The sequence below is a fragment of the Amblyomma maculatum genome, chromosome 1, assembly GCF_055883805.1.
Source record: "Amblyomma maculatum isolate TAMU_Amacu chromosome 1, ASM5588380v1, whole genome shotgun sequence".
Lineage (NCBI taxonomy): Eukaryota > Metazoa > Arthropoda > Arachnida > Ixodida > Ixodidae > Amblyomma > Amblyomma maculatum.
Window position 1 is genome coordinate 105562634 of NC_139344.1, and position 19131 is coordinate 105581764.

The 19131-nt window shown below is 46.0% G+C and overlaps 1 protein-coding gene across 2 annotated transcripts in view; it reads right to left on the bottom strand.

Annotated features, from left to right (window-relative positions):
* The window catches only part of LOC146203426 (uncharacterized), a 41823-nt gene that overhangs the window by 3789 nt on the left and 18903 nt on the right, over positions 1–19131 (bottom strand). The window contains exons 8-12 of one of the 2 annotated variants that reach the window (XR_014703866.1): positions 16943–17078; positions 14419–14617; positions 11730–11811; positions 10278–10400; positions 8900–9023 (exon numbers count right to left, since the gene is read on the bottom strand). Coding sequence is in view for 1 of the 2 variants with exons in the window: in XM_084588765.1 (XP_084444891.1) it covers positions 10297–10400; positions 11730–11811; positions 14419–14617; positions 16943–17078 (521 nt within the window). In the remaining variant the exon portion in view is untranslated. The remainder of the gene's footprint in view (positions 1–8899; positions 9024–10277; positions 10401–11729; positions 11812–14418; positions 14618–16942; positions 17079–19131) is intronic. The other variant, XM_084588765.1, reaches the window with a different exon arrangement.

Consider the following 19131-nt stretch of genomic DNA (forward strand, 5'->3'; position numbering starts at 1 on the left):
CGTGTCCCCTCACACTCATCAGGTATCGAGGTCAGGTATCGTCCCCACAAGTTCGTGGTACGCTGAGAAATTAGAACACTTTGGCAAACGAGCCTTCATAGGGATTCATTTAACAAGAGAATGCTCTCTTAGTTGTCGGTGGCTTATCTTACAACACATCACGCTGTGTGCATGTTTTTTTTTTTTCAATTATATTGTTACGTGGAATATTTACAGTCCCAAAGCTGTCCGCACAACTAACGTTGATGAGGGCACCGATTTCACAACACTCAGCGTCGTCGTCTTCTCGGAGTCTGTTGCGCTTCTTCATCCTCATCACAAACAGCGAATACAGCTAAGTAACACTACCCCCCCCCCCCCCCGCGGGAAAAGCACAGTCCCGGTGCGGTCTATGTTAGCGAAATAGAACGTTGATGATAGGGCTTCAGACGGGACACATGCACTATTTCGGAGGTTGGAGCTGTGGACGTGGACTTCGGAACCACAGATTCAACTTCGTAGGTGACGTCGGTCACGGGGCGCAAAACACGGTAAGGGCCAGTGTAACGGGGCAAAAGTTTTTCGCACAAGCCCACTCGACGGCACGGGAGCCACAGCAAAACGAGAGATCCAGGAGTGTAGTGGACATCACGGTGGCGGCTGTCGTACCGGATCTTTTGAGAGTCTTGGGATGCAGAGAGCCTGGCATGAGCTAACCGGCGGGCATCATGAGCACGGGTGACGGCATCACTGGTGTAAGTACTGGTGGCGTCTGCCGCGAGTAGAGAGGTGTCGAAGGGTAGTAACGGGTGTCGGCCAAATAATAAATAAAATGGGGAGTATCCAGCGGTAGAATGGACAGATGAATTGTAGGCGAATGTGACAAAGGGGAGATGAACGTCCCAATCTCGATGGTCGTCAGACACATACATGGCCAGCATGTCTGTGAGGGTACGGTTTAGACGTTCCGTGAGGCCGTTGGTCTGGGGGTGATATGCGGTGGTGAATTTGTGGCGGACGGAGCACGAACGGAGAATTTCGTCAACCACTCGCGACAGGAAACAGCGGCCACGGTCAGTTAGTAGTTCGCGAGGAGCACCATGATGAAGAATTACGTTTTCTAGAAGGAAGTCAGCGACGTCTGTGGCGCAGCTGGTCGGGATGGCTCGGGTAATAGCGTACCGAGTAGCGTAATCGGTGGCGACGGCGATCCATTTGTTCCCCGAGGTGGAAACTGGAAAGGGGCCAAGGAGGTCAACGCCTATACGGGAAAATGGGTCAGTTGGTATGGGTATTGGCTGCATATGACCTGAAGGCAAAATTGTGGGCTTCTTCCGACGCTGACACAGTTCACACGCGGCAATGTACTGCTGGACAGAGCGGTAGAGCCCCGGCCAGTAGAAACGTCGGCGCAGGCTGTCGTATGTGCGAGAGACACCCAAGTGGCCAGCCGTGGGAGCATCATGGAACTGTTCAAGGAGGGTGGAACGCAGGTGTTGTGGAACGACGAGCAAAAGGTCTGTGCCATCTGGTCGCATATTACGTCGGTATAGGGTGTTCTCGTGGAGCACAAATAAGGCGAGAGATGGGTCAGGGCAGTCGGAGGTAAGACGGAGGATAATGGAATGCAGAGAAGGATCTAGGTGCTGTTCCTTGGCAATGTTGGCAAAGGCGGAGACAGATAAGACATATGCATCATCGTCAGAGTCTGTAGGACTAGGGGAGTCGACGGGATGACGTGACAAACAGTCGGCATCTTGGTGAAGCCGGCCGGACTTGTAGACGACGGAAAAGGTGTATTCTTGTAATCGTAACGCCCAGCGCCCCAAACGGCCAGTAGGATCTTTGAGAGAGGAAAGCCAGCACAAGGCATGATGGTCTGTTATCACAGTAAAATGGCGGCCAAACAAATAAGGGCGGAATTTCGTAATAGCCCAGACAAGCGCCAGGCACTCTCGCTCTGTAATAGAATAATTTTGTTCGGGCGTTGACAGGAGGCGGCTGGCATACGCAATCACCCTTGTACGGCCGTGTTGTTGCTGAGCGAGAATAGCTCCTATTCCATGGCCACTTGCGTCGGTACGGAGTTCAGTATTGGCGAAAGGGTTGAAGTGGACCAAGACTGGTGGAGTAGTAAGAGCAGCAATAAGCTTTGAGAAAGCTGCAACTTGTTCAGGCCCCCAATAGAATGAAACGTCTTTCTTGAGGAGTTGGGTGAGCGGACGAGCAAGGACTGCGAAGTTCGGGACGAATCGTCGGAAATAGGAACATAGGCCAATAAAGCTTCGGACATCGCTGGATGAACGCGGAGTGGGAAAATCTGTGACGGCACGTATCTTGTCAGGGTCAGGCTGAACACCGGAAGCATTAACCAAGTGACCAAGCACTTTGATTTCCCGATGGCCGAAACTGCATTTCTTTGAGTTGAGTTGAAGGCCGGCGCGGCGGAATAGCTCGAGAATGGTAGAAAGGCGAGAGAGGTGGCTGTCAAAAGTGGACGAGAAAACAATGACGTCGTCTAAGTAACAAAGACAAGTCGTCCACTTGAAGCCGCGCAGCAATGAGTCCATCATCCGTTCGAAAGTTGCAGGGGCGTTACATAGGCCAAAAGGCATGACTTTAAATTGATAGAGGCCGTCAGGGGTGATGAACGCTGTCTTTTCACGGTCTCTCTCGTCGACAGAAATCTGCCAGTAGCCGGAACGAAGGTCGATGGATGAAAAGTAGCTGGCTCCGTGCAAACTATCAAGCGCGTCGTCGATGCGCGGAAGAGGATATACATCTTTTTTGGTTATCTTATTCAAATGACGGTAGTCAACGCAGAATCTCCAACTGTTATCCTTCTTCTTGACCAGCACGACAGGGGATGCCCAGGGGCTACTGGAAGGCTCGATTATGTCGTTCGTTAACATCTTTTCGACCTCCGTTTGAATGACGCGTCGCTCGGCAAGCGAAACACGATAGGGCCGCCTGTGGATAGGACTGGCGTCCCCGGTGTCAATGCGGTGGGTTACAACTGTCGTTTGACCCAATGGGCGGGTGCCGAAGTCAAAAAGGTCACTGTAGGTAAACAAAAGCTTGTGTAAATCAGCGGCGAATTCAGGTTGCAGATCAGCTGATATCATGCTGTCAAGCGGATCAGGGAGCGATGTGGACGACGAGGGGGTGTTGGCAGGGACGGCAGTTGTATGATCTGTAGACAGAGCTGAAATGGCACAATCGGTCATCGGGGACAGCGAAGCTAATGAAATTCCCTCGGGCAGAACTTGAGTTGAAAAGCTGAAGTTGAGGACTGGGAGAGTGGTGCGGTTCTGGGAGATGTGCACAATTAGATGAGGAAGGGTGACGTGCCGCTGCAGCATGACATCAGTAATGGGACAAGCGAGATAGTCGCCATCTGGGACGGGTGGGAATGGCGACATAGGGATGTAAACGGCAGTTTCTGGAGGAAGGCGGCTAAACTGTGCTGATCGAAGTCGGGGTGAGCAGGAGGGGTCTTCAGAGCAGAGCGGGAGGTCCAAGCGAAGTAGGCCACTAGAGCAGTCGATAAGGGCAGAGTGGGCTGTTAAGAAATCAATGCCAAGGATAACGTCGTGGGGGCATTCATGTAGAACGGTGAACAACACTGGGGCATGACGGTCAGCAATTGTAACTCGCGCCGTACACATGCCAACCACGGCAGCAGGGCTGCCATTGGCGACGCGAACTGTGGACGAGACGGCTGGCGTAAGGACTTTCTTGAGGCGACGACGAAATGAGGAGCTTAGAACGGACAGTTGGGCGCCTGTATCAATTAGAGCAGAAACGGGAACTCCATCCACAAGGACGTCGATACGGTTATTTTGTAGGGCAGGGGTCAACAGAGGCTTTTCAGTCCGGGTCATAAATGCAGCGTCACCTCCGGGAGCTGCATTGGCTAGTTTTCCGGTAAGTGGCCAGAGTAGGACGTTGGCGAACTGCGGCGAGGATGAGGAGAACGCGAACGTCGTGCTTGCGGGGATGGTGAACGGTTGGCAGGACGGACAGTGGAACCGGGGTCAGCAAGGGTCTGGTCGGGGCGAGGTGGGGAATAGCGAGGGGCATAGTCTCCGCGGCGGTCAACGTAGGTGTACTGACGAGATGGCGTGTACCAGCGACTACGGCAGTGGCGGGAAATGTGGCCAACGCGAGAACAAGTAAAACAGATGGGGCGATTGTCATGGGTACGCCATTCATTTGGGTTGCGGTAACGATATTGGGGCGAGAAACCGGCGTTGGTTGAGGTGGCAGCAATTACTGGAGGGGCAGGTCCTGAATCCGTGGTGTCGGTGGTGCTGGTAGAAGGGAGGCCCATATTCGCAACCTCTTGGCGAACAACAGCCTTAATAAGTGATATGGTAGCCAGGGTGTTGTCGGGTGTATGCGACAGCGAGGCCGCAGGAGTCATTGCCTCAAGCTCTTGGCGGACAATGCGTGTCAAAGTGCTGTCGTTCGCAGGCGGTCGAGGAGTCGGGATATCGATACAGGAGGAGCTAGCAGCCGTGTTCGGCAGCCGGTCGAAACGGTGATATATGCGCCTTTGTTTCGCCTGCTCGAAACGTCGGCACACCTGCAGCACAGAGTCCACGGTGGAGCAATCCCTGCACAACAGGAGGTTGAAGGCATCGTCGGCAATGCCTTTTACTATATGGCCGACTTTATCCTCCTCAGGCATGCCTTGGTCGACTTTGCGGCATAGAGACAGGACGTCTTGGATGTAAGTGAGATATGACTCCGTAGACGTTTGGGCCCGAGAGGCGAGCGCTTTTTTGGCGGCAATGTGGCGGCCAATAGGCTTTCCGAATAGGTCGTGCAGCTTTTGTTTGCAAATATCCCAAGATGTTAGCTCGTCTTCGTGGGTTTCAAACCACACCCGCGCGGTCCCAGCCAAGTAAAATATTACATTCGCGAGCATGAGTGTGGCATCCCACCTGTTGTGCTTGCTCACGCGCTCGTATAGGGCTAGCCAGTCGTCCACGTCGACGTCGTCGGTCCCGCAGAAGGTTCCGGGGTCACGGGGGTGGGCCATTACAACAGCAGGGGCGGCGGCTGTAGAGGTAGAGGCGTCGGTAGTCATCGTGGTGGTTCCGATGTGGCGGCCGCTGCGGAGATCCAGCTTGTGACAGGGGATCGAATAGATTAACCTCCACCAAGAGATGTTACGTGGAATATTTACAGTCCCAAAGCTGTCCGCACAACTAACGTTGATGAGGGCACCGATTTCACAACACTCAGCGTCGTCGTCTTCTCGGAGTCTGTTGCGCTTCTTCATCCTCATCACAAACAGCGAATACAGCTAAGTAACAATATTTAACAGTTTGACAGTATTGGACTATTGCCTTCAAATGTTCAAGGCAGCTGCGGTCAATTGCATTGAACTTCCTGCGCTGAGAGAACGCCTAAATAAGCAAAAGCCAAATACTACCAAGATCTCTCTATAATAGCAGGCGTCCGAAAAAGTAGGGCCACTGATAGCAGGAATTACAACTACCACTACTACGGCGCCACGGCTACACGGCTCGGCGGTATTTGATCTTCAGGTGGGTTTCGACTAGACCTAATATAAGATGAACGCGTAGTGCAGGCGCAATGCCCGTCTTCAAAGTCGTCTTTACAAGTGCCTAACGAAGGTGTTCCTAGCGCATGGTGAAATCACGCGCGCGGCAGTTTCGAGTATATAACAGAAATACTATGCGCCAGGAGGTTTAAAAAAAAAAAAAAAAAAAGACACGCACGCCCTGCCGAGGATGGCCCCTTTCTTTTTCAAGATTTCCCGGTCGAAAAATACTCCTTGCGATTACTCAAAGCAGCTCAAAGCTCTCAAAGCCACACCGCAAAACGGGTAGGGACATGCTCAAAAACGCTTCGCAGAACGGAAACGACTGCGCCGCTCAGCTGCCTCGGCATTCCGCTGCTTCAGCACTCACCGCGGGCGGCGCTATTTCGCCGAGGCGACGGTGGCGCCCTACAACGGGCGCCCGGTCCCTATGGCATTGGTTCTAGGAGTAGCAGGGGGGAGTTACTAGTTGAGTTTGCAGAGTGCAATAACATAATCATGAATACCTTCTTCAGCAAATGGAAGAACTGGAAGTGGACATGGAAAAGCCCTAATGGGGAGACTAAAAATGAAATTGACTTTATACTGTGTTCTAACCCTGGCATTATGCAGGATGTAGAGGTAACTGGAAAGGCACAATGCAGTGACCACAGAATGGTAAGGACAAATTAGTCTAGATCATAGAGAAAACGGAACAGATTTCAACGAATTAGCAGTGAGGGGGAGGGCAGAAGAATTCAGTATCTCACTACACAATAGATATTCAGCTTTAACCCAAAATTATGACCTGAACACAGAAGAAATGCACAATAATTTCAGAGATATCATTACTGACTGCGCAGCAGAAGTAGGCGGTAGGATAGTTAGAGAGGCTACCGGTAAACTATCTAAGGGCACGAAAGATTTGATCAAGAAATGCCAAAGTCTGAAAGCTTCCAACCCAACAGACAGGGTAGAACTGGCAGAGATATCAAAGCTAATCAATATGCATAAAGTGGCCGACATAAGGAAGTAAAACATGGGGAAAATTGATCATGCTCTAAAGAGCGGGGGCAGCCTTACAGCGGTGAAAAGAAAATTGGGCATAGGCAAAAATCAGATGTATGTGCTAAGGGACAAGGCGGGCAATGTCATCACGAATATAGAAAGGATAGTCAAAGTAGCCGAGGAGTTCTATACTGATCTATATATAGTAGCCAAAGTAATTAGGACAATAATAAGATAGGCAGTAAAAAAAAGCAGTCAGACGTTCTGCCAGTGACGAAGGATGAGGTTAAGAAAGCTTCAGAAACTATGAAAAGAGGAAAAGCAGCTGGGGAGGACCAGGTAACCAGAGATTTGTTGAAGGACGAGGGGGAAATCGTACTAGAAAAACTGGCCACCCTGTATACACAATGCTTGGCGTCATCGACGGTACCAGAGTCATGAAAGAACGCTAACATTATCTTAATTCATAAAAAAGGGGACGCTAAGGACTTGAAAAATTACAGGCCACTCAGCTTACTATCTGTTACATATAAGGTGTTTACTAAGGTAATCACTAAAAGAATCAGGACAACCTTAGACGCTAATCAAGCAAAAGATCAAGCAGGTTTTCGGAAAGGGTACCCTACTATCGATTATGTCCATACCATCAACCAGGTGATAGAAAAATGCTTGGAATATAACTAGCCCTTATACATAGCACTCATTTATTATGAAAAAAGCATTTGACTAAGTAGAAACCTTGGCAGTTATACAAGCATTGCGAAATCAGGGTGTAGATGAGCCGTATGTGGAAGTACCGGAAGATATCTATAGTGGCTGCGCAGCAGCCATATAAAGAAAGTAACAAAATTCCCATTAAGCAAGGAGACACAATCTCCCCAGTACTACTTGAAATGAGAGCAGCAGTGGCGTCGCGAGGGGGTGCGGTCCGCACAGGGTGCAGCATTTAGGGGGGTGCAGCTGGGCAAATGAGAGGAAAGAAAGGGCAGGGGGTGAAATCAACTACTGTGTAAAGACGCCAAAAGGTTAAAACGTGGGGGGGGGGTGGGGGGGACTGTGCCTTGACACTGGGTGCAGGTGACCCTAGCGACGCCACTAGGGAGCAGTTAGGAATAAGGATCAATGGAGAATACCTCAGTAATCTGCAATTCACTGATGATATTGTCTTGCTAAGTAACTCGGGGGATGAACTGCAAAAAATGATTGATGACCTAGACAGGAATAGCAGAAAGGTAGGCCTGAAAATCTATATGCAGATGACTAAGGTAATGTTCAACAGCCTCGGGAAGGAACAGCAGTTCACAATAAGTAGCAAGGCACTGGAAGGGGTAGGCGAACATGTCTACTTGGGATAGGCAGTAACCGCAGATTCAGATCCTGAAAGAGAAATAACTAGGAGAATAAGATTGGGATTGAGCGCATTTGGCAAGTATTCGCAGATTATTACTAGCAGCTTAGCAGCATCGCTCAAGAGGAAAGTATACAACAGTTGCATCTTACCTTTACTCACCTATGGAGCTGAAACTTGGAGGCTAACGAAAAGGGTTCTATCTAAGTTGAGGACAACACAGAAGGCTATGGAACGAAAAATGGTAGGTGTAACGCTAAGAGATAGGAAGCGCACAGTGTGGGTCAGAGAAATAACTCGAGTTAATGACATTCTAGTGGAAATCAAAAAGAAGAAATGGGCATGGGCAGGACATGTAGTGCGAAGAGAGGATAGCCAATGGTTGCTTAGGGTAACATACTGTATTCCAAGGGAAGGAAAGCATAGCAGGCGGCAGAAGGTTAGGTGGGTGGATGAGGTTAAGAAGTTTGCAGGGGTCAAGTGGATGCAGCTAACATAGAACCGGGTTAATTGGAGAAATATGGGAGAGGCCTTCACCCTGCAGTGGCTATAGTCAGGCTGCTGCTGATGGTAATGATGCCATAATATAAATTTACAGCCATTACCCATTTACAGCCTTACTCTGCAAGCTACTAAATCTACGCATATTTTGTTCGAAACAACATTCTTGTTTGTGCTAGTTGGTTTATGTTGAACTTGTAGAAACAGTGAAAAAAACTAAAAATCAGCATGACAGAAAGACGCACTTATGGACAAGACTGGCAGTGGCTACCAACTCATTTGGCCAAGCAAGGAAATATCTATAGTTACAACAATCACTCAACATGAAAAATCAATCCATCTCTAGACACGAAACAATGACACATATCCCACACTTTTATAACTACTGCTGCAGTAAAAATATAAGCCACAAGTTTGGTTAGCAGTAAGCTCCTAACCACTAAAACTTTAGGTCATATGGTGCAACTGCATGCAATGTCTAAGAAAACACACGAGTTCATGTTACTTACTGCATGTTACTATGCATGTAGCTGTTATGAAGACACGTGCTGCTGAACTTGTATGTCATCTTTAGAAAGCTGGATGGCAGTATGTGCCAACATGCTCGTTTGGCATGCAATGCCAAATCTGAAACTGGGGAAACTGTTTTTTAAAATCATTGCTCTTCAAAAAATTTGGAGGCTTGGTCCATGTGAGCACAAAGCATGCCTCTAGTGCTTAGACTGCAACAGGTGTACAGTAAGCCCTGCATTGCCTCGCAGTTTTGTGTTCTCTTTCACACTGCCTCCAGATGCACAACCTTTGTCAAAAATACACACTGCCCACAGGCTCTGCAGCTAAGCTGCACAGTGGGGGCTGCCTGCAGCAACCATGAAATTTGCAAAATTTGTAGGACTGAGAACATTAACTTCCTTCACGTTGAGAGAACAGAAGTTTTGGCAATGCAAGATGACCAACTGTGCACGGCCCACAAGCAAACCCAGAGGGCCCCATAATTTTGACACAAAGGCTCTATATCCAGATGAAATGCACAGCTAAACAATGCTGAATACAGCGATTTTGTTAAAATTCATTCGTCCTGAAAAATTGCATGCATGAAAACAAATGAGGACACAACCCCAAACTCTGAAAACTTCCTTACCTCAGTAAGGAAGCGTTCATTGCAGAGAGGCCATGTTATGCAAATCTGAAAGCTTCCTTACTGAGGGGGCCTCAGTGAAGGCTTCCTTGGTGTTATCTCAGCATAAGACAGCTTGAAGAAGCTTTCATTTGTCTTTTCACAGTTCCAGTCTCTAGACGAGCGCTTCTCACTACTCCCCCTGTGATGTCAACTTCTGCCTGTGTGCTGTTGCTTGTATATGGCAGGCAAGAGACTCGAGCACGGCATAAAGTAAGCTAACGGTAGAGTAGATGGACAGCATTTACAGATGCTGCCTCACAGACTAGACATTCAGTTTTACACTTGTCTGTGGAGATTTCAATTTCTCACAATGAGCAAAAAAATTGAAAGAAAACATCCACGCTTCCACCTCAATATTTACAGCTCAGTTTAACAATTGTGCAGGAAGCTTCCTTTTTCTACTGGTTAAAAGCATCTACGTAAAACTTGTAATGAGAGCCCTCAATCACATATTTGCAGAATCAGTTCCTTGCAAGAGAATGGGTGAGAAGAGCTTTCCGAATACAGACTTCTTTTATTGATAATTGGCACAGAAGCCTCATGTAAGGTTAGAAAGTGGTCCAGCAAAGAGAAGCTTTCAGAGTTTGAACCTCAGACCTCAATCTATATCACCATGCGCAGGTTTCAATAGCCAGCGTCGCAAGTTCACAACATACCAAAACCCTGAAATCTCCCACAAACCTGCAAGTGTGGCCCAGAAAACTCACTTGTATGGCACAGTTGATGTCATTTGTTTGCCCTCGGCCTGCAGTAGCAACTATTTCCACTTTGAGATGAAGGCCTCTCAGATACATTTATTTGATGTCCTTCTATGTAAATAGACTGAAAGGCTGAAAATACAAAAAATATGGTTATTGAAATTTGACCTTTTGCACGAGCCGAATCTTCCACAAATATCTCCATACACCAGTGATACACAGGGCCGATGGGGAAGAGACCTCGAACAAAGCCCATGTTTTATGGTAAATTTATGTGGCAATGCCACTACTAATAACAAAAACAAAAGCATGTTTAAAGAACGAGAGCAAAAAATCAATCACTTTTATAAATAATTTCTTTTCATAAAACTGCAAGAAAATGATAAGCTGTCCATCCATGGTTCACACTTAGGTGTTCAATTACCACATTATATATGCTACCTTTTTCTGAAACAGAGCAGCTGTTCCCGAAAGTATAAACAACACTTGGCCCACCAAAGCAGTAGGTGCAAAGTCACGCTGTAAAAGCCGGAACACATGCGGCGTTTTCCCCCACGATTTTCGTGTGTCGAAAACTGCCGCGCCGACGCGACGCCCAGCTCGAGATACATGGAATGACGAAGCGGTGCGAGCGCCGCCACGTATGACTCTATGCAAAATCAAATACATGAACGAGCGGAAATAACTGCAGAGCGAGGTACTTGAGAGAAGAGACGCTGTCCCTTGCGTTAAAATCGCAAAAGGGCACATTCCAACGCTACTGTGCTAAAAGTAGAAAGCGTACACAGGTCGCACAAGGATTTGGCTCGCTCGAATGAACGAAGATGCCTCGGAATGCCCGCTCGTATACCAGCGGCACGGTTCTTTGTTTTTTGTTTACAAATTTCGCTTCAGGGAGAAAACAAATACATTACGATTCGAGAGTAGGTCATATACTCACAAAAAAGCGACAATCCGTGCTTGATTAAGCGTTTATTTTTACGATAATCACATTTCTGCGGCCAAACTGCTGCACACCTCGACAGCCATGGCGGCCATCTTGACAGCGGCCACTCAAACCGGAAATGCCAGCTTTCCACGCTCCTATTGGCTCGTGTCGGCAGTAGCTTCCGGTTCGAGAGGACGCCGCGCCGCCCGCGCATCAAATATCTGGCAGGGCCAGATCGGCGGCGGCGCGCATTTTTTCCGAGGCTGGGCATCGAGTGCGCGCCGTCGGGCGAAAAACATCGGCTTGACGTGGCAAACACGCTCCATGTATTCCGGCCTTAGGGCTCCTGCTATGCTGCTACTTCGATAAGGGCATGAGAAGAAGGCAAACCTACACAGAGCTCCGAATCATTGATGCAACAGGAACTTCACTACAGCTAGTGTACATCTCCCAGACACTACTCCGCCATGTGAATAGCAGCTTGAGCATATCTGACAAACAGCACACTTTGCCAGTTGGTTTGGTACACTTACAGGCAGGATCAATTGGTGGCAGCTTTGATGTTGAAGATCCGCTACTTGTTCTGTCAGATCTCTGGCTCGACTGAGTGGACATCTAGTGAAAAGACAAGTTGAAAAGAAGAAAAAGAAACATGGAAAAAGGTAAGTTAATTGTGAGTGCTGATACTATAAATTCACAAATATTCCAACAATGAGAAAGAATGGCTCTATGTAGGCACACATCTTTGAAAGTGATACACAGATTATTACGTACAGAACACATTTATGCAATAAGTAATTGAATAGTGCTAAATACACCGTGAAATGAGAATTTAGTTCTGCCAATGCAGTAGTGCTGCTAGCAAGCAGAACAATTTCATAGCAAACAATGTAGTAGAGGTACTTTTAATAGCGCAGGCGTCGCAAGTTATATAATAAAGCCTATTCAAGTAGTGGATCACAAACAAAGCCTCCCTAAAGATGGATCACAAGCTTCAGTATCAGCTGTGGATGCCTTTGGCACTGCTCTCTCTGCTGACAGTTTCTTGACAGCTTTTTGGAACTAATAACCTTTAGAATGCCACTGACATGGTTACCAGAATTACAGTAATATACAAAAGAAAACTGAAAAAGAAGCTGGCTCACTAGCAAGAAAAAATTGAGAGTTCATTTCAAAAATTTTGTCCAAGTAAGAACTATCTTAAACCTCTAGTGGAAGAGCCGGGGGCTTGTCATAAGGCGACTCATTTCTAGCTCATGACGAGTCCACCTTGTCGTGCACTTTCTGGCACTCGATTACAGTTTAAGACAAATAGAGCCAGTCTAAAGTATTTTTTGGATTAGTGAGAGATAAAGCACAGATACTGAAGGGCTCATTGCCTTTGCTTGGCCTAAATAGCGAAGCTTGTTACTACACAAATGAACATGGCAGAATGCTAAAGCATTGATGCAATCGACTTGAGTGATACTGAAGACTACAATTTGTTTTATTTCAAGTAAGAACGACAATAGCGAGGACCTTGCTTGTTGTGAAATGGAAGATGAAGACAGAAGAAAGGTATGCACTGACACAGCGCTATGTTATGTGCCGCTTGTACAAGGAAACGCACATCTCATGTAAGTAGTGCAGAAAGCACTGTGTGCATGCTTGGAGCACTAGCACACTTGTGAAAGCCTTCAATAGGAAGATTCGAGTGATTTTGTGAGTGTGACAAGCATTTCTTGACATTTATAGTTAACGTTTCTGAATGGCACTGCATGCTTTGTTAAGTACCTTGAAATAGCTGCATTTCCACTCAATACAAATGGGTGTAATAAGGATTGCTATATGGAATGAATGAATGAATGAATGAATGAATGAATGAATGAAGCCTTAATTTGATTGAAGGGATGGCTCTCGGCCGCTGTTTGGGTAATTAAGGAGTTAGGAGAGATGAGAGTGTAGCTCCTCGCTTCTTCACGGTTCTTCAAGCTGTTTCTCCTTGCTTGCCATGCTGCTGATCTGCGTGCTGTAAGTCGACCTCTCTCACTCCACTCGAAGCTGGCTGCTTTCACTGCCATTGGTGGCAATGGCATGATGTATTGCAGTGCTTGATAGTATCTGATCTGCTAGGGCAGGCATGTCGTCATGTGGAATATGCATAATTTTGTTTCTTCCTTGTGAAAAAGATGTGCATTGCCATATAAGGTGCTTTAGGTCTGCTGAACACTGTTCCTGACAATGGGTGCACATGTTGTGCGAGTGTTTCGTATCTGCCGAGAAGCCACTTGTCAAGTAAGTGTGGTGTGTAGGCTGCATTTATTGTTACATTGTTGAGAAATATCTCTTGTGGCCGAGTGCGCCCTTTCGTATTGTCAAACACCGGCGCTGGTGTTGCTTCATATAACCTAAGACTGCTGCCACATTTTATTTTGGTGCGTACATAGTGCACCATCACTTTGCCAGGGGAGCCTTTAGTGAGCATTTTTTGATAGGGATTTGAGTATCTGGTTAGGCATAGAGTTGGGGTGTGGGGCGTTGTACCTGTCAGCAAGCCCACCCGCTTGCGTGGCGGCTGCGTTTCTGCCATTCGTGCCAGTATGTTCTGGTGTCCATATAATTTGAATTTCTTTTCTAACTTCCCACATTCGCTTTAGCCTCTTTCTCATGTTGTTGGCCCCTGCGTCTTCTGCAGTTGGTGCCGTCAGCTCTACAATAGCAGCCAAACTGCTCATAGCCAGCAGAAGGCATGTAGCCACCCTTTACACTATGTGCTGTGTCAACCTGCACAGTTATTATATATAAAACAGCTAAAAAAATGCACTAATCATTTATGACAACAACCAAGCTAACACACCCATGCCTTGGTGAGCATAAGAATTATGCTGTGAACCCCTATGCATGCAATACAGCATTCTTACCCCATGCAAGGCCAATAGTAATTGTAAGAGTGAGGAATGTCTCGGAAGTACTGCTGCTAAACTTGGGCTTCCATCAGACTCGCTGACCTGACCGCAGACTATGTCGGCTGCCAAAGGCACTTTTATCACCTAGGCAACACAGAGCTAGTGCACTCGTTATGTGCACACATATGCACATGCCACACCTGCACGCACACACAAAGCCATGCTGGTGACATATTAAACAATAACCACAGTAAAGCCACAGACTATTTTAACAACACAAAGTTTTCTTTATAATGGCTTAAAAAATTTTCTCCTTGCAAACTACTTGATAACTCACAGGTACTTTGCTGGAGCTACTGCTGCTATTACTCCCCGAGCTCAATGGTGGTAGCCAAGGTTGTGGCCCCGAGATGCATCTTGGAACTGCAGGTGACCGCTGGTGCCACTGTCGCCCATCACACAACCACAGCTGTCTAGAACCCTGCCTCAGTAAAGACTGTGCAGTGCTTGATCTTGAAGATAACAGTGTCGAAGAACTGAAACAAAGCAATTTGTTTTATTTTTTCACAAGTTTTGTTTCATTGTTACTAGTATACTAATGCTTTAAATTTAGCAACATTTCCAGCATCTCAGCCCCAGAGTAGGACTCAACAGAAGCAGGGAACCTTTCACATTGACAGCAGTACCAGCGTCAATCAGCAAAAATGCTGCCATTGTCGTGCAAGGACAAGTCTTCAACAAGAGAAAGAAGAGGAACGAAAGAGCACCTACAGCCCGACAGAAAAGTGAGCAAAAGGACGATGTAAGCACAGGGATAAGAAGACAATAACTGAATTTCTTCTATAGAAAATGACATTTCCTTCATTTCAAACATTGGTATGGAACTCCATTATGCATGGCTACCTCACTTAGAGATATATGCTCTTGCTATTCTACTGCTTCAGATATTTATAAACTCTTGCTGTTCCACTGCAAGGGCTTCCAGGGGATACTCATTCAAATGCCTGCCAAGCTCTTGAAGAGAAAGCAAGCACACGTCGCGGGGGGCAAAAGAAAGAGAATACAAAACGAGAAATCGACTCAAGGAATCGTGGTAGGTTGAGATACAACTCAAGAGCGGACTGCCAAATAGCTGCCCAAGGCAGCCTTCCCACCATCAGCATCAACTCATCATTCTGAAGTCTCGCTCAACGAAATTGCATCTGCTGACATCACATCGACACCAAGCCTGCTAATGAAGATGCCACCCAACTCATTGTAATGTCGTTGAATAATAGGCAAAGGACACTGATTTATGAGACATTTTTTGCTGTAGATTCAGCATTTTGCTTTTGAGTTGTACATTAGTATATTTTGCTCGTCCTCGATGTAGAATGAGTAGGTCTCGCCAGGAAGCTGGACCCGGGTGCCGAGCTTCTTTGAAAAGCAGTCTGACCAGTGGAAACAATATTTTTATTTATTGTAGCGAAAGCTACATTATGCTACCCTTGAGTATTTTGCCGGTTCCTAAAAGAGCGTCCCATCGCCTACCAACCGGTTTTGTCAGCTCTGGCCTCTCCTTTCATGTGGGAGGGTGACATCAGAATCAGCCTGCCATGACATTTCAATTCATGTTACCACTATGCCACGCAGGCACGTTCATAACAGGCATGAAAGTGGGTTCTGCATAGAACGCCAGCGAACTCCAATGCATTCAACAAAACGCTGGTTGTGTTTGATGCAATGCTCAGTCGCCCGCAGCCAAAGCTTTCGCTCCACATTCTGAACCGCTGAACCCCTATAGTTTTTTTTATTCAACTTCTGAATTTGATATTATGATGTCACTGTCTAGGAGAGCTCTTGACTGGTGCAACCTTCTCCATGAGTGGTGCCACTGCACAGTGCAGCACATGCCTGTGTTCAGAATGAAACGATGCAATGAATGAAGATTGGTGCAATGCATGTGGCAATACATCTTCCTTTGTTCTTTACATCTTATTGCCCGCAATAATTTTTCAAAATGGCTGCGATGTGCAGCGGTGCTTTGAAAATAACTGAAAATAGTGCTTTCCAAGCAGCAATAAAAAATTAAAAAAAAAATAATGAAGGTTGGCAGCAAAAATGAGCCTGAACTGTGCTCTGAACTGGTTTAGAATGGTTCCTTCGGTTTGCTCTGATACAAGTTTAGTTCCAAGATGGCGAAAAAATATTCAGGTTCAGTTCCAGTTTTCGGTTCGGTTCGACATTCTGGTAGCCGACTATAGTGTGCATCAGTCTTGTAGCCTGACAAAAATTGGCATTTTAGAACTGATGGCACACAGGCTTTGATTCTCCAAGCTTGTACCATGTGGGCTGAGAGGGATGGTGCATAGGAGGGTTCCACATTAATTTTTAGCCACCTGAGGTTTTTTCCTAACTAATGCACGCAGCCTACAGAGATGCTTGCGTTTCATCTTCACCAAAATGCAGCTGCCGCAGCCTCAATTCAATGCTCCAACCTTGGCCTCGGCAACCAAAAATCGAAACCCTAGAGCCACCACAGTATTTTCACAATTAGCTCTGTGTTTTCTTCAAGCTTCACAGATGACATGGTGCTTTGCTTAACTGAGGGCTCAAAGCAATAAATTTACTCATGATAAAATATCTCATGCCAAACAACACACGGCCACAGATGTAGATAACAGAAGCAGGAATCACTGCATAATAATTTTTTGGAGTCTTGCAAAAATTATGAAATGCAATTCCTTCAGCTTAAATTTTGCAACCCTATCTTGAGTAGATTTTAGCCCACAGAAACATCCAAAGATTGTGACAACACAGTAAAACCAACATGCACAGCAATCAGTAGCGCATATTAATTCAAAAGCACACAAAAAACTCACCCCGATCTTTCCAAGAATCGGTCGCTGAGGAGTTTTGGTGTGACTGTCAGAACTCCTCCTAAGCCATGATAGCAACTGTTAGCTTCCCTGTCCACTTCCCAGCTGTATTGTGTAGGCCTTAAGCCTGCATTTTGAACTGAGAACAAAGAAAAAGCGAGAGGAACAATTATGTGCTAACTGTCCAAATTATTACCAAAATCAAAGCTTCCAAACATGAAATCATCATTCTGAGACAACTGAACGAATTGTTTCCCCAATTTTAACAGCAGGGGCAGATGGGGTAGGCCCTCTACCATATACGCAATGTATTTCCTGAACTTTGTAGACAAAGTGAGAGCCAGTGTGGTTTTCCCTTCTACACTTCTTTACTCCAGGTCTCAGGAAAAAAATTCAATTTTCCTCAATTTTCAAGCTGCAGAGGATAATTTTAACAGCAATGGCTAGTGATGCCATTTCAAATACACTGTAAACTGCCCACAATCATTGCAGACTCCCAAAATGCCATTAACTTTCTCAACGGTACTGAAGTCGGCTTTGATATTAACAAGGTATGCCTTGGAGGCACGTATGCAATCTAATATGCACAGACTTTTCAATGAAAGTTAAGCTGTGTTTGAGTTCGGAGAGTTTTTACACAAAACAAGCATTACATGTGCTAATATGATGACTATGGTCATGAATGCTAATGGTGCAGGGGCAGCTTTGGCCACATATCCGCATGGTGCAAGGTCTTCTTTCTTTGCACCACATTGGGTCACAAAGACATTTTTCAAGCATTTCACCCCCATAGGAGCAAAGAACCATTTCAGACGAATGCTTGTATCTATTGTATTGCTGGAGGGCACATGATGAATTTACACATTGCGGCAATGCTAATTTATCACAGATGTAGTACAAGTGAATTTGTGCAGCACAGGTGCAAGGTCTGAAAATTCAGTTAACATTGGCTTTGATTTGCTTAAAAAAGAAAACTTACATTTTCAGAATAAAAAAAAGCTCACTGTTGATGCAATTCACAACCTTTTTTTATGCTTACTTGACAGTACAATAAGCCAAATGTTCAACGACACTAGTTCGAAGCCCCTTCAAAATCAGTGCTAACTCTACTGGAGAGAGCAGGCAAGCTTGAGTAAGTAGGAACATAAGCAAGAAAAAAAGTAAGATGAAGTAGAACAAAAAAAAAAAAAAGAACAGCAGGATATCCTATACAATTCCAGACCAAGAGAACAAGGATGACGATGACTGCACCACAAACATTAATTGCTTACTACTCCCAAACTGACTCGTCTCTTTGAGGTGATACGGGACAGTAGTGTGTGTCAAATGTTGAGATTTATTTCATTAAAGAAAGATGAAACAAACCTCCATGAAAACAGAATTCTATGCCTTTCAAACAGCATTAAAACAAATTATGGACTTTTGCTTACCCTGTCAAAATTACATCATCAGCTAAGACACATACTGTAGTGGACTGACTCAGCTAAGTCATAAGACCAGGTCAGCTTTTTTTTTTCATGAGCGCTGAAATTTCACTAATATAGAGCACCAAAAGCAAGGACCAACCCTCCGAACTTGTGTTCAGAAGCTGCACACAAGAGCATTAGGTGGCAGTGCCAAGCCAGCTGCTGCTCACTATAAAAATGTTCATAGCATTACTCCCGACCGCTAGTTTCTGATGATTCCATTACTTCATAAAAAATCACAGACGTTACCAATCAGAGGGGACATTCCTTTTCCATTCATACAGTACAGAGTTATGAGTTTGCGGACACCAGTACGAAAGATAGGATGATTGAAAACTGATTAATTTAATCATACGAGCTTTCTTCAAAGGTAGTAGCTGGCAATGAACAAAGACGCGCCGATGACTTCGCATGCTTGCTCTGAAGTCCGATCAAAGAAGCTAATGTGCCAGGCACTGCAGCTCTGGCAGCAACGTGTTCACACACGATTCACAGGAACAGTCAAGATATTTGCACCTGTCAAAAAAGAAATGTTACTGTATTTTTGGTAACGTAAGGAAACTTTTTCTTCAAATCATTAGCATTGGGAAGCACCTCGCTACAAATATACTAGTGCAGTTTATCTTTCTTTGCTGTTCTCTGCAATACGAAAGATAAGCTCACCCAACAGGCTGGTGAGCCAAGGAAGAAAGGAGATTTTCAGACAACTTTGGGCCTTCGAAACAG